A 15532-nucleotide genomic window follows, 5' to 3' on the forward strand; every position below is an offset into this window, starting at 1 on the left:
CAATGCTTTTTGTAAGTTGATTTACTTATTTAATTATTTCCACACTTATATTTCTACTTTTTCAGTGTTCATATTGTCAGTTTAAAAGTAAGATTATGAAGCTGTGTGTGTGTGTGTGTGTGTGTGTATGTTTGTGTGTTTAAGTGTGTGCGTGTGTGTGTGTAAAATACAACAGCGTTGTTTCACAGAATAAAAAATAAAAATGAATTGTGGACTACAACTAAATCCCGATACCGTGCCAAACAAAAAAGATTGAAAAATACAACCAAAAAAAAAAATGTTGCCCTTGTCACGGTCCTAAAATAATGTCATCATCATCACCATTTTCCCCAGTTCTTCTCCACAAACCACAAAATTCGCTTTGCATTAAAATAATACAATATAACAATTTTCAGATTCAGGCAATGCACCTATCAAGAAAACAGAAGATCTCATATATTCACTCTCTAACCAATCTATAAAAGAAGATATTATCTTCTTTCTTTTTTTTTTTCTTGCATTTTGTCTTTCATCTTTGTTTGGCAGTGTGTCATACACAACTTTTCAAATTTTTATCTTGCACCACTGTCAACTCCCTAACTCTCCACTTTCATATATGTTCAAATGAAATGCGGATTGCAACTAGGACTTTTCCTTTTCCTTGACCCTTGCAAGCTGCATGGCTGTCTTATACTGCTGAACCAGATTGGAATGGGATCCCTGAAACGTCTGCACCAGTGTGGATTCTCTCTGGCCCCGTAGGGATGAGTTAGGTCGTTTGTGTCCCTGGCCAGTTGAACTATCCCCGGGTACCGATAGACTATGAACTAACAGGTTACGGTTCATCTTGTTATTGGCTGTAGATGACGATGACGGTGGATATGGTAGTGTATGATTCAAGGAATTGTCGATTGTCTTTGTACAAATATCATCACTGCTGTCATCGTCTTCTTCCTGAAGTGCCTGTAAGCTAAATGTCGTGGTGATGGTAGCATTGGATGTTGATGATGATGATGTGCTGTTACTGTTGCTGCTTTTGTTGGTGGTGGGAGGTAATCTTGAAGCGATGGTGTTGTTGTTGTTGGTGGCAGTAGTAGGCGAGGTAATGGCAGTATGGCTGCTGACGGCACCCCCAGCACCAACTCCTCCTGACTTGGATGGCGGGAGAGGTGTAGGGTGGCTGCATGGTGGATGGAATAGCGAGGAGAACCTACAGTTACATTCTTTGAAAACATTACAATGACTTCTCAAAAAGTAAACAAAAATATTAATAATTATACAAACCACAATGATCATGCATACGACTAATTCATCTGAGCAGCTTTTTTTTTCTCCTTAGATTTCAAAATGTATTTGACCCTACCTATCAACTGTACCCTAGAGTTTGAGGGACATTACAAGGAAAAATAAATGACTCCTTAATTAGCCCTATTCATATAATGCAATATTTAAAAAAAAAAAATCTCATGTAAGAGAATTATATTAACATGGGATTGGAAGCACATGCAGTAGAAAAAAAAAAAAAGAAAAAGAAAAGTAGAAAATTATCAGTATCGCTGGTCTGGGGCAGATTAACAAGGCATCGCACTTGCCAACACATTCCACAAGCAATTAATAATTATTTTTGTCATCAGTTTGGTTAATAAGAAATGATCAAGAAACCAAAATGTTTAGAAATCAAGAATGATGATGTGGCAGGCCTTTTCCCCTTTTTTCTGAAAATCAAAACATGAGATGATATTCATACAAGAAAGATATTAGGAAAAAATTCAATATAAACAAACAAATAAAACAAAATCATCACTTAAAAATGAACAACATGATCTTGAAAATGCTTGAATGTTGTGCTGGATTCCTGTAGAGATTTATTCCAGTTAAGTATTAGTACAGTGATGAGAACTGAGCTGATGGTAGAAAGTATAATATATGAACTAGCAAAGTAGATATTTATATAACATTTGAATAAAAATTGTAAGACTTTCATATATTCAGCTTTGCGTCGCATAAAAATGTATGAAATGTGCTACCTGTGGTGAAAAACAAAGTGACATGCCTGAGCCGAAAAAAAGAAGAAAAAAAAAATTGAAATAGCTATTAAATATAAACCTGAAAAAGAATGTTTTCCATGGCCAAAGTTGCTAGGAAATCATATGAATTGAGAAAAATAAATTAATAAAAAGTATTGATTTTTGATAATCCCATCTTCCTATTTGCAGAAAAGCAGAAAACAAGTGTGAACAAAATCAAACTAAGGGCAAAACAAGGAGGAACTGAAACTCAAAATAATCCAAAATGCAAACGCACATCCCTATAAGTTTTCTCAACAGCATGCACAAACATTCAAAAAAGCATTGAGGACTGAAAAATTAAATTCTATTATCAACATGCCTTTAAAATAAAAAACCATACAGCCAACAAACATTCATTGATAAGCTGGGGATAAAGCAAACAAAATAAGGGGAAAAACCCATAAAATTCAACAAGTAGATCCAAAGAATTTCCCTCCATAATTGTCAAAACTAAAAATTGGAATCAAAGAAATGGAACAATAATGATAACTGTAGCAACTCTGTGATGCAAAGAAACAAAAACGGATTCGGAGCATGAAAGAGCAAGCAAACCAGGCAGATTTGGTCTAGACCAAGCACACACCCACAACGCAAGCAAGTTTGTTTATTAGTTTGTTTTGATTTTTTCCTACTTCTTTTCCCTTCTTGGCAAGAGCCTCTGGTGTGGCTGGAACGGCTTGACAGCTCCAGATGTCTCAGCAGCTTTCCGCTCAAAGAAGGAGCTGAGAATAGCTATTTTGGAAAACACTGGTCTCTGAGATTTTTTCTTGGCTGGTGCAACAGACTTGTCACCACCCTGGGTTGTCAAGGGAGCAGACTTCACTCTCTGAGGTGGAGGTTTCTTAATATCGCACAGCAAGCTCAGAGCTGAATTTCTGGGTGAACCATCTGCGCTTTGGGGACTATAAGTTCCAGGAGAAGAATTGTTGTTGCTGATATTCTTTCCACTGGACGAAGAATTATGGTCTTTTTTAAGCTCCAGTAAATTATGTTGCTTCTTTTTGAGATTGGCAGTGTGTCTGTCCAGGGTCATGCTGTCGGTTAGACTCTTAACAAATTCTGGGCCTCCTGGACTAATGACAGCACCAGGCTCTGATGAAATGACAGGAGGACTGATGACTAAGGATGGAGGGTGATGACGCTGCAGACCTTTGAGTATAGGAGCCGTGTTTGTCTTTTTCATTCCTAACCTTTTGCTGTGATGAGTTGGAAACAACAACAGGAGAAATATTTTGAAAAAAAGATGACTGGTTAATTTTTTTTTTTTTTTTCTCCAATTGAAAAATTCTATTATTCTGACAACTTCTCAATGTTCTGTAATTCTTAATCAATTTTATAACATCTTGTGAATGAATATCCAATAAAATCATTATAAAACAAGCATTTATCTGCATTACCACTGGACAACAACTTGTTAATGTAGAAAAGATTGATTACATTATAATAGTTCCAAAGAAGAAAAACTAAAAAACTTGACTGAACAAAGGACATAAACCATCAACAATTCAATGACAAAATGAAAAAGGAAAGGAACAAGAAAATAGCAAAAAAGACAATTTTGGAAATTTCCCACTTTCGAATCATTAAGATAATAACTCTCATTCAACAGGAAGTTTGAAATCATGACACAATGGAAACTAATTTTGAAAAGTCTTCAGAGGGATGGGGATGGAGATTGTTGTCAAAGAATCCTACAGACACAAATTTTTCATCAAAACTTTTAATTTGGAAATTTTAACCCTAAAATATATATCTCTTCAATAATTAGATTCACTCTTTGACAGTCAAAACAGACATATCATTTCATGACAATGCATGTATTCAGATGTATTTACTAACCAATAGCTTTATATTATCGATCTAGAACAGCAAAACAAAAACCTAATAAAGAATTAATTTATGGTGTGTTAGGTCTGTCTGACAACACAACACCTCTGCAATCTTGGGAACTAAAATAGAATCCGCAAATGGAAGAACATCGAATCACAAATAAAACTATTACATGAATCATGTTGGACGATGCTATGAATAGTCCAAGCAGATGTCATATCTCTCTGTTAATTAATCATGTAGTAGCATTCCTAGTTTAAGATATTAATTATTTTTTTTAATCCTTTTCTTTTCTCTATTTTCTTTAGCATGACAATGAAACAAAAGTATGAATATTCAGCCTTGGATTAGAGCCTTATAACAACCTATTAGATTTAGGTCTATAAATTCTTTTGGACTGAACCCTTGCAACATCATATATACATGTGACATTGCTCAGAAGCATCTTGTACTCGCACCATTCTTAATACTGGTTGAAAATAGAGGGGAAATGACAACTATGCAGTATTTCTCGCCATACCAGAAAACATTCTTAAATTCTACTGCAATCAAAAATGCCAGAAACGGGCATACATTCTAAGCTCTGATGAATATTGAGAGCCTAATCTCATTTCAACCACAAGCAAAAATTGAAAATTTGCTTTACTTTTAACTAAAACACACATAAAGAGACACAGACACACACTCACAAATATTTTTTTTTTTTTTTTTTTAAGACATTAACTCTATCATAGAGATTCCTAATCATTGTCCAGTATATGCTGAATACCAAAATATTAAAAGGTGACGAAATGAATGTACATGTAAAAAAAAAATAAGTTGTGCTGTGATATTATGATAGAGGAATCCAATGAAGAACAAAATTTCCATTTGATACACATTAAGGGGATGACAAGATAAGTAAATGAATGAAACTTAAAATCAAAATTGCAAAATAACACAGACACAAATATCATTTCCATATGATCTGACAAGAACAAAGCTTTCAAAGGTTTTAAGTTGAATTTATCACAGCCATAAAAAAAGAACGAAAAAAATAAAAATTTGATCTATCCCAGTATTTTAAATCAGACAATGACATTTCTTTTATTTTCAACAATTTAATCATTTTCCAACATTCCTTCAATTACCTCTCTAATTAGCAAATAGATAAAGAAAAAGAGGCATGAAAGAGCAATACCCATTTTTTCGCCAAATATTCTTTAATCTAATTCAAAATAACTGATAAAAGGGCGATTACAAAAGAACAAGTTGTTATCAAACTTTTATCAAGTTATCTGAAATTTATATTCACAGTAAAACAAACTATCCCTTAACAACTCTCTCTCTCTCTCTCTCTCTCTCTCTCTCTCTCTCTCTCTCTCTCTCTTCCTCTCTCTCTCTCTCTCTCTCTCTCTCTCTCTCTCTCTCTCTCTCTCTCTCTCTCTCTCTTCTCTCTCTCTCTCTCTCTCTCTCTCTCTCTCTCTCTCTCTCTCTCTCTCCTCTCTCTCCTCTCTCTCTCTCTCTCCTCTCTCTCTCCTCTCATCTCTCTCTCTCTCTCTCTCTCTTCTTCTCCTCCTCTCTCTCTCCTCTCTCTCTCTCTCTCTCTCTCTCTCTCTCTCTCTCTCTCGACTCTCTCTCTCTCTCTCTCCATCTCTCTCTCTCTCTCTCCTCTCTCTCTCTCTCTCTCTCTCTCTCTCTCTCTCTCTCTCTTCTCTCTCTCTCTCTCCCCCCCCCCCCCCCACCCACACACACACTTTGAAACAGTATGTATAAAACCAATGGATTTGATAGCGACACATAAATGATGCAGTCTTCCATACATGGTTTAAATGTTCCAATAGAAATTACGAAATTAGGAAAATAATTTGAGAGAAAGAAAAGCAAAACTCAAATCAAAATGTACATTATAATATACACAATTTGACACATGGGTTGGTGGTAAAAACATGTAGATGAAAAGATTGCTGATGCCACAAGAGGAAAAACTAAATGATAAAATTGAGCATTATGCAAATGAGCATTATGCAAATCCATTTTTTTTCTTCTAAAACAGGATAGTAACGACAACAAAACTTTAAAATTTGATCATTAACAAAAAGAGCGTGATGAAGTACAGGTGTAGAGAGGAAAAGGGGGATAAGATTAAAGAAAGTCACAAACAGAGAGGACACTGGTGACACCATTAGATATGTATAACCATGAGACAATTCTCAAACATCTCAGCATGGGTCAAGAAACCTTTCAGCTTCCACTAACTTGTATATATATATATATAAATATATATATATAAAGCCTTTTCAAGCCATTTTGAATTTACTTTTACTTGTCATCAAATCTTAAGGTTTTCACATAAAAAGCAGTCATGACGATATATGTTACTCGAGGTTTGATAGTATTTTTTACTGCTCTTCTAATAAAAATCATTAAGTCTGCAGAAATGACATTGTCTGAAGGTAACTTGCATAAATTAGGTGAATAAAATGAATAATGAGCATCTGCAAAAATAAAAGAATGCAGTCCACTCCGGATAATTGCAACTCGGTTAGTTACAACTTTCGGTTAATTGCAACATTTCCCAAGAGAAGGAATAATTCTATATTAAAGTCAATGGTTAATTGCAACTTACTTCGGTTAATCGCTACAAATTTACGACCTCAAAAAGTGGCAAATTCAAATAATCAATCATACAAAATCTCATGATTAAATTTCATCATGGGTGAAATCATGACAAGTTGAAGAATCGAGATTGGGCAGGGTTTATGCGTAATTCTAATAGAGACAAAAGAGGGCAGAGCTTTGCAGTATGGGTTTGAGCAGATGTTTCTGTGACTATTTGATATGAGGCGAGCAGGCTGGGCATGGTCTAGACAACAGGTAGACAATGACAGTTGTAAGGAGAGACTATGCGATGATATCTATTGTTTTGGGATAACAACTGTGCATTGTGACCAACGGATTTGGTTAGCGCTTATTGAAGAAGTATAGAGGTTTTTGCAATCACTTTGAGCAGTAAACATTTGATAATTAGTGACATTGTCACAACAAATGACAACCATCTCACATTTAAATCTCTTTTTCTTATCAGGTCCATCAAAAGACCAAACTTCCAGTTAGAATCTGCAAATTACGATGAAGAATTCCAATTTCTTTATCAAAAGCAATTATTCCGCAATCTTCAGGTCAACAACAGGAGTGAGTAAAGGATAATTTGCAATATTAATGAACACTACCTAAAGACATCAATCAAATCTTTCACACTTTGAAGCTTTAGGTTTCTTGCCCAGTTGAAAAAAGGACATAGAAAGATTCACACCCGATCTTTCTTTTTGGAAATATTTACAAGACAATGAAGAGACAAAAAATGAGTGTCAAAAGTCGATGTGATTTGGCTGCAAAAAATCATTCTTCCCTTCTCAGAACTGGTTTTTTTTCATTCAAAAAGCAAATACACCTCAACTTTTTTGTGCTTGATGAATAAAAATAACTCAGCTGTTTTCGTTAAGAAAGTAAGAATATAAAAACAATAGATTAACATTTAATGTATTGTATAAATATATACAGGAATAAATATATCATGTCTATGATGCATGCAAGAATCAAGTGATTGGGACTTACCGTGGTGACAACATGAGAGGTTCCAGATGGGGTTTGCTTCCTGCTGACGATGGCATGTTAGATCCGGTACCACCAGTGTTGGTAAGTTGTCTATTGCTGTTATTAGCCTGGTTATTGTGGCCAGCAGACATCATCATCTCCTGCTGTTGATACAGCTTGCGTAGCCGCCTCTCTACCAAAAGGTAGTAAGTGGCTGCTACATGATCATATGCATTCTTTTCCAAAGACCTGAAAAGTTAGAAATGAAGGGAATGCATATTTGTCACTAATTCTGTACCATGGCTCTGTCATAACACAGAGAATACAAAATATAACAATCCGATTAACAATTTTAATCTTAATTAAAGTCCATATGTTTTTAAGGAGTCAAAATGGGGACATGTAGCAAGCGCCCACATCGCGTCCCTGGAATCTTTCACTGGAGACTGATTGCTACAACACGCACAACAACAACTCTTCCATGGTCAGGGCGGTAAAAGGATCGGCCCTCAGCCCTCACAATGGACAACTTTAAGATCGTTAGCTTCAATGCAGAAGGACTGTGATCAACAAAGATAGAATTACTGCCCAATCTTAAGACAATGGCAGCGATATTCACGGTAGTGCTATCTACGTCAAAGACAAATCAATAGTGACATACAGCCAGGACATGACAGTGAGGTGGAAATGTGATATCTGTCTACAAACCTACACCAATGACAGTCAAGTGGTTAGTTACATCCACCACTAGAAAAGGGTCATTTTAGATTATGTCAAGCGAGAAAACTCGTGTGATTACCAAAAGACCGTTAAAAATAGATTTTTACTCTTTGGAGTAAAATATTTCTAAAATTACCGGGTGTGGAGGTTTTGTCGCTGACAAGGTAATACATGATCATTTCTTCTTTTTGGTTGTAAAATTTCATATGAATATGACGAGTACTTTTCCCGTATTTTACAAAACACCATCCTAATTTGCTCTTCAAGTTTCAATCTTTTAATCGACTTATTACGCAAGATACAACCAAAGGTCGAAAAAAATTGCCGAAAAAGCGTCCCATATTTTTGCATTTTTTTCCTCTTTGCGGGTCATCCAAATAAATGACACCTTTGAAACTGCATAACTTGTTTATTTATGAATGGATTTTCAAAATTCAAAAACATTTTTACTCAGTGGAGATAGGACTTTGATTTTAGACAAAAATTTCCTCAAAAAGAGAGAAAAAAAACATTTTTCATAGTCATTGCTATCTAAATGGCATCACCGCAGAAATGATAAAGCATTTCAGTCCCTCAACAAAAATGTGGTTACTAACTCTTATCAACAACTGAGTTGAATCGTGCAAAATACCAAAACTCTGGCAACAAGCAAGAGTAGAGTGATAGCACTACTTAAACCTGGAAAAGACCCAAATAGCAGCAAGAGCAACAGACCAATATCGCTCCTCTGCATACTGTACAAAGTATATGAGTGCATGATACTAGCCAGGATTTCCCAAACATTAGAAGAACATCTGTCACCTGACCAAGCTGGTTTCCGCCCTGGAAGATCACGCTGTGACCAACTCCTGAACTTGACACAATAAATCGAAGAAACAAATTACAGGGGTTGTGTTCGTGGACCTGACAGCTGCCAATGACATAGTAAATCACAAGAAACTGCTCCCTACGGCTGACCACAACCCAAAGACAAGTAGACTGAAGTCGAGAAAGCTTCATGACGGAAAAAAGCACCAATCCTGATCATACAGCTGTATACAGATATTCCACATGGAGGGAGGGGGACAATCATGCAAATGAAGCTGTTGAATATGAGAGAAGAACTGCCCTGTGGAACTGAGCTCCCAAGGAATGAACGGGTAACACTAAACAGAGCCCGGGCAAAATTTGGGAGAACAGCTGAAAGCATGGAAAAGTGGGGGCTGGCTGAGACTAGCTTGTGTACATATGGATGCCCAAAGCAGATGATCCTTAGAGAATGCCAGGATGGGCCCACTTGCACTGACCATGACCTAAAAGTGTGATCCCCAGATGCTGTGGAGTGGGTTCAGTGATGGAGTGACAAGCTATGATGATGATGATGATGAGTCAAAATCAATCGTACATCTTACATTTACATACTGAAGCTGCCAACTTCAATACAAGAAAACGAGCCTCAATAAAAGAAAAAGAGTAAGAATGCCTGTCAGAAAAACTATTTTAAAAAAAAAGAGTTGAGAGGAAGTATACAATTTACAACTGCAACACCAGGATCATCTCTGATATTGGATAATGACTAAGTTGTTATATAAGTTTTTATGTTGGTAGGAAATAATTTTCAAGGGGAGTCAAAATATGGCCCCAAATGCAGTCACTAATGCTTTTAAAGAAATCAAAAACAAAAACAAAAAAAAACAGGAATTGTTAAAGATTTAGGTGGTAAATAGAAAATATAAAATGTACAAAAAAAATTCTTAAATAAAGGTTAAGAAGAACAATTTATAAAGCACTGTGTATACAAATATTTAGATTTGATCATGATCATGAATCAAAAAAGAAAAGCATATTATTGTACAGAAGTGAGGAAAAAGTCAAGTTATTATTCTTGTCTTATAGTTGGAGGGGGGGGAGGTGATTAAATTTGCCAACTCACAAATAAATCTCATCACGTGTACATATCTTTCCTTCCACCATTTTTTGAACAACATAACTATGATCGTCTTCAGATATATGCTCCCTGGTTAGGAGGGGTAATGATATCCCTCTGTGATTTTCGTAATCAGGCTCAGATGACAGCCATGGATCCCCTTCTATATCTGTCAAATTGATACGATTGGAGGGTTCTCTCACAAGCATCTTTGTGATAAGTCTGAGGAGAAAACAAAATTAGATAAATAAAATTCTTTCCAGAAATGAAAAAAGAAAGAAAGAAAATATAAAAAAAGATAACTTTATAGCAATTATCCAAATTGAACATCATGCTCTATAAATTCTTTAAAATATTTGATTTACCTCCTGATGATAGAACAATTTTCAGAGAAAGACAACACTGATTAACACCAAGGGGAACCTCCAAGGGGGATGAGAAATGTGTTCAGTGTGCCTTTCTTAAAAGCAAGGTGTATAATTGCCAATTCAAATATTTTGACTTACTGTTGATTGTGTTGTGAGCCAAAGCGGGTAGATCTATACCAAAGTAATATATAATCATGCATACACGATCAAGATGTAATTTCATACAATTATTAGAACTGCTAATTAGCATGTACACATCATTGAGAAAGAAAATTGATACAACAAAAAAAATCTTGAAGATAATGACACAGTTCATATTAATAACTCCTCATATTCCACAAAGAACAAAACAGAAAACTCGAAATTGTAACTAGCGATTAGATGGAATGACAACAAATAAGAAACCCAGCAGTTAATTTTGAAATCCCCAAATCAAGAACAAACCATCATCTTTACTCTTTCTTCTCTTCCACCATCCGACTTTGGAACTCCCTACCAACCACTTGTAAACACTACCTTTCGACTGATGACTTTAAAAAATCGCTCCTTGCTTCCCTCTAAAACCCCTGTTACTGAAAAGATGGCCATACAACAAAGACGCCAACTTTAAATGTGGCTAACTTGAATTTCATACATCACTCAGAGGAATTTCAATGCCTAAAGAGGAATTTCCGCACGCAAGACAAGGGAATTGGGATGGTATTTGGCCTGATGGCATGGTGGTGGTGGTTGTAGTTGTAATAGTGGTAGTGTTGGTTAAAGTAGTAGTGGTCGTAATGATGTGGCAGTGGTGGTTGTAGTAGTAGTGATGATGATATGGTGGTGGTGGTGGTGGTTGTAGTAGTGGCTGTGATGATGATGCTGGTGGTAATGGTAGTGATGATGATGTGGTGGTGGTGGTGGTGGTTGTAGTAGTAGTGGTGGTGGTGGTGGTGGTTGTCGTAGTAGTGGAAATGATGATGATGAGGTGGTGGTAGTGGTGGCTGTAGTTGTAGTGGTAGTGATGATGGTGGTTGCAGTAGTTGTAGTGGCAGTGAAGATTAAGTGGTGGTGGTAGTTGTAATAGTAGTAGTGGCAGTGATGATGTGGTGGTGGCGGTGGTTGTAGTCGTAGTGGTAGTGATGATGATGTGGTGGTGGTGATTGTAGAAGTAGTGGTTGTGATGATGATGATGTGGTGGTGGTGGTTGTAGTAGTAGCAGTAGTGATGATGATGTAGTGGTGGTGGTGGTTGTTGTTGTTGTTGTTGTTGTTGTTGTTGTTGTTGTTGTTGTTGTTGTTGTTGTTGTTGTTGTTGTTGTTGTTGTTGTTGTTGTTGTTGTTGTTGTTGTTGTTGTTGTTGTTGTTGTTGTTAGTAGTAGTAGTAGTAGTAGTAGTAGTAGTAGTAGTAGTAGTAGTAGTAGTAGTAGTAGTAGTAGTAGTAGTAGTAGTAGTAGTAGTAGAAGTAGCAGTAGTAGTAGTAGTAGTAGTAGTAGTAGTAGTAGTGATGATGTGGTGGTAATGGTTGTAGTAGTAGTGGTGGTAGTGATAATGATATGGTGGCGGTCTGGTTGTAGTTGTAGTAGTAGTGGTAGTGATGATGATGATGAGATGTAGTGGTGATGGTGGTTGTAGTAGTAATGGTAGTGATGATGATGTGGTGGTGGTGGTGGTTGTAGTAATAATGCTAGTGATGATGATGTAGTGGTGGTTGAAGCAGTGATAGTGGTAGTAGTGGTGGTTGTAGTAGTAGTAGCAGTGATGATGACGTGGTGGTTGTAGTAGTACTGGTAATGATGGTGATGATGATGAGGTAGTGGTGGTTGTATTAGTAGTGGTAGTGATGATGTGGTGATGGTGGTTGTAGTTATAGTGATTGGAAAGGGGGTGGGGGTTCCTTGCTACACCTTGACCTCACCGGAAGTTGCCCGTAACCCGGAATTTTATTCTCCAGACCGTATTTTTTTTAACGGTAAAACCGGAGTTTTGGCATCACTGCTCAGCCTGAAGATGTGGTGTTAATGGAAGAAGAAGGGGAAGATATCAAAAACTACTTAGCCAAACAGCTTAGTGCTACTTTTCAAAATAAAAATGTGAGGACAATTTTAAATGTGTATAATTTTATTGGATCATGAATCATGAATGAATGAATATATATGAATATATATATATATATATATATATATATATATATATATATATATATATATATATATATATATATATATATATATATATATATATATATATATATATATTAATAATAATAATAAAAAATATCCAATATCCACAATCTAAATTTTTGTATTCACCTGCGACAAAGATCTGAAACATGTGCTGGTATCTGATATTTACAATCCATGATCATGGTGAGGGTTTCACTGTCATTGGCCTCTTGGAACGGAGCATGGCCTGCCACCAACATGAATAGGATCACACCCAAACTCCACACATCTGTAAGTCATTTTTTTTTTAAGAAAAAAAAAAACATAATTAACAATTTTGGAAAGCAAACGTGGAACTAACTGTCCTTTTTCAAAATTTTCTTATAAAAAAATAGGGTGTTGGTTTTCTTCCAATATGTACACTTGTTTAAGAAATGAAGATTTGGAGAAGGCAGAAAATGGTAGAGGATATAATTTCAACTAAAATGGGCCCCTTTTCTTTTAAACAATATTTAAATTCCACTTCCCACTTTGTGGGAAACGTTTGTGGAGAGTTGTTGACTTGGATTTTATTTGTTTAAATTGTCCAATAAAAAACACCGTACATTGTATTTTCATATGTCGGATCAAGTTCGTTCCAACTGCTCTTGTAATATGAACTCATTATTAAGATAAGCTGGCCTGGGTTTAAAAAAAAAAAATCTTTATTAAGAGAGTATGTTCGTAAAGGAGATGGTGTTCTTCCAAAACAATACAATGAATGAAGAAATAAAGATTTGGAGGGGGGTGGGGTATAATTTAATCAAAAATAACCTTTTTTAAAAAAAAAAAAAAAAAAATATATATATATATATAATATATATATATATATATATTATATATATATATATATATATATATATATATATATATATTTATATATATATATATATATATATATATAATATATATATATATATATATATATATGTCTCCTTCCACTTTATGCATATAATCATCACTTCAAAACGTTTGCATTGAGTTTTAGACTTTGATTTTCTCTCAGGATATAACTCGTTTCCGCTGCTCTTGTTAGATTAACTATTTATTTGGAATGTAAGTTCTTAGAGGGGATGGTTTGTTTTGTTTTTGTTTTGTTTTTTTTTTCTCCCCAATGTAATAAAGGAAGGAATGAAGATTTGGAAATTTAGAAATAAATTGGGGGCGGGGGGCGGGGGTGGGGGGGGGGAATACAATTTTCACTAAATTGGTCTCTGCTCTTATAGGGTTAAAATTATCCACACTTGGAGGGTAGGTTCCTAAAATCAAAGACGCAATATTACTGCTGATCAGGTTTCATCAGATAGTAGACGGTGTGTGTGCTTGAGTGTGTGTGTGTGTGTGTGTGTGAGAGAGAGAGAGAGAGAAAAAAAAAGAGGGGGAGAAGAGGGGATCGAGGTAGGAAGGTTGAGAATGGAAAGCGTAAGTAAAATAAATGTAACAGGGAGGTAGGAGTGGGGAAGGGGGGGGGGGAGAGAAAAAGAGGAATGGAGGTTGGAGAGAGAAAGAAGAGGGAGTAGGGGAGAAGAGTAACAAAGAGATAGACAACGAATTTGAGAAAGGGGAAGGCAGAGGAGGAGCACAAGGGACAATAATTGAAAGTTTTAAAAGCTGATCCTTTCATCTTATGGCAGAGAGCATCGAGATAAACACGATTGCACCATAATTATTATCAGTGAGGTAAAAAAAAAAAATGCTGAAGGGAAGGAGCAGACGGGAAGGGGAGGAGGAGACAACGATTGTGAAGATTTTAAAAAGCTAATCCCGTCAGCTCATGACAGCAGGCATAGGCAAATAAATATACACGATTGCGCCATTATGTGTGTTACCAATACCCATTCCATTAGCACAACAGCCAACTGCGGCACGTGGCACAGCTATATTATGTGTACGTAATAATAATACACACAAGACCACCATCAACAGTCATAATCTGACAAAACATCTTTTTTTTTCTATCTCTCATTCTGATCAGAAAACTTTTACTTTATACGTGTAAAGTTTAAGAGAAAAAAAAAGACAGCAGAAAACTAATCAATTAATCATTATTATTAATAATAATAATAATAATAATAATAATAATAATAATAATAATAATAATATAATAATAATTATAATAATAATAATAATAATAATAATAATATAGTAGTAGTAGTAGTATATAATAATAATAATAATAATAATAATAATAATAATAATAATAATAACAATAATAATAATAATAATAACCTGAGCTTGTCAAAAAGGTTTAATACTTCTTTGAAGTTTCAAGTTTATGACATTTGGACAAGCTCATGGTCACCTTCATATATCATATTAATATACGGGCGGTTTTAATGACAAGTTCATATTTCATGTTCACTGTCTCTCGGTTTTTTTTAAATGTCCAAGACAAGTAAAGTTTACCACAAAAAGTACTTCATTTAAAACCATAAACACTGAATGACCTTACATACACAAGACGTCTAATATTATGAACAAAAAAAAAACAAAAACAAACAAACAAACAAAAGAGAAAAAAAAAGGCGTCCAAATAAATTTATAAATACCGTTTATAATTTATAGTGTAGGATAGCTCAGTTTTGTTCCTAAAATCGACCATAATAATATTAGTGACGACACAAGTTTTCTTTCTGAACTAATTAAAAAGAATAACATAAGTGTTCTGTCAGAGCACGGCGGCAGAGCTGACTTGTGCCTCCCTCTGCGCTGTGTAATTACGATCACGTAATAAAAAACACTGCACCGCTACCACTGAGTAAGACAAAAATAGGCTAATCTTATAGATTAATGTCAGTGCCAGCCAGCTCTGTGCCAACCAACCGAGCTAACCAGTCAGCTAGCACTTATTACAACGCTTACGACTACGACGACAACAACGATGACCATTGTCGGGTGTGTG

The 15532-nt window shown here is 35.4% G+C and overlaps 1 protein-coding gene across 5 annotated transcripts in view; it reads right to left on the reverse strand.

Moving 5' to 3' along the window:
• LOC144976953 (uncharacterized) overlaps positions 1 to 15532 on the reverse strand; it is a 46751-nt gene that overhangs the window by 22962 nt on the left and 8257 nt on the right. For 4 of the 5 annotated variants that reach the window (XM_078921597.1, XM_078921596.1, XM_078921595.1 and 1 more), the window contains exons 2-4: positions 12739 to 12880; positions 10087 to 10302; positions 7476 to 7703 (exon numbers count right to left, since the gene is read on the reverse strand). In XM_078921597.1, coding sequence (XP_078777723.1) covers positions 7476 to 7703; positions 10087 to 10302; positions 12739 to 12880 — 586 coding nt within the window. Of the gene's footprint in view, positions 1 to 2680; positions 3245 to 7475; positions 7704 to 10086; positions 10303 to 12738; positions 12881 to 15532 lie in introns of all 5 variants that reach the window. The other variant, XM_078921593.1, reaches the window with a different exon arrangement.

This window comes from Berghia stephanieae, chromosome 7 (assembly GCF_034508935.2).
Source record: "Berghia stephanieae isolate SIO BIC M18660-M18661 chromosome 7, UCSD_Bste_1.3, whole genome shotgun sequence".
NCBI lineage: Eukaryota > Metazoa > Mollusca > Gastropoda > Nudibranchia > Aeolidiidae > Berghia > Berghia stephanieae.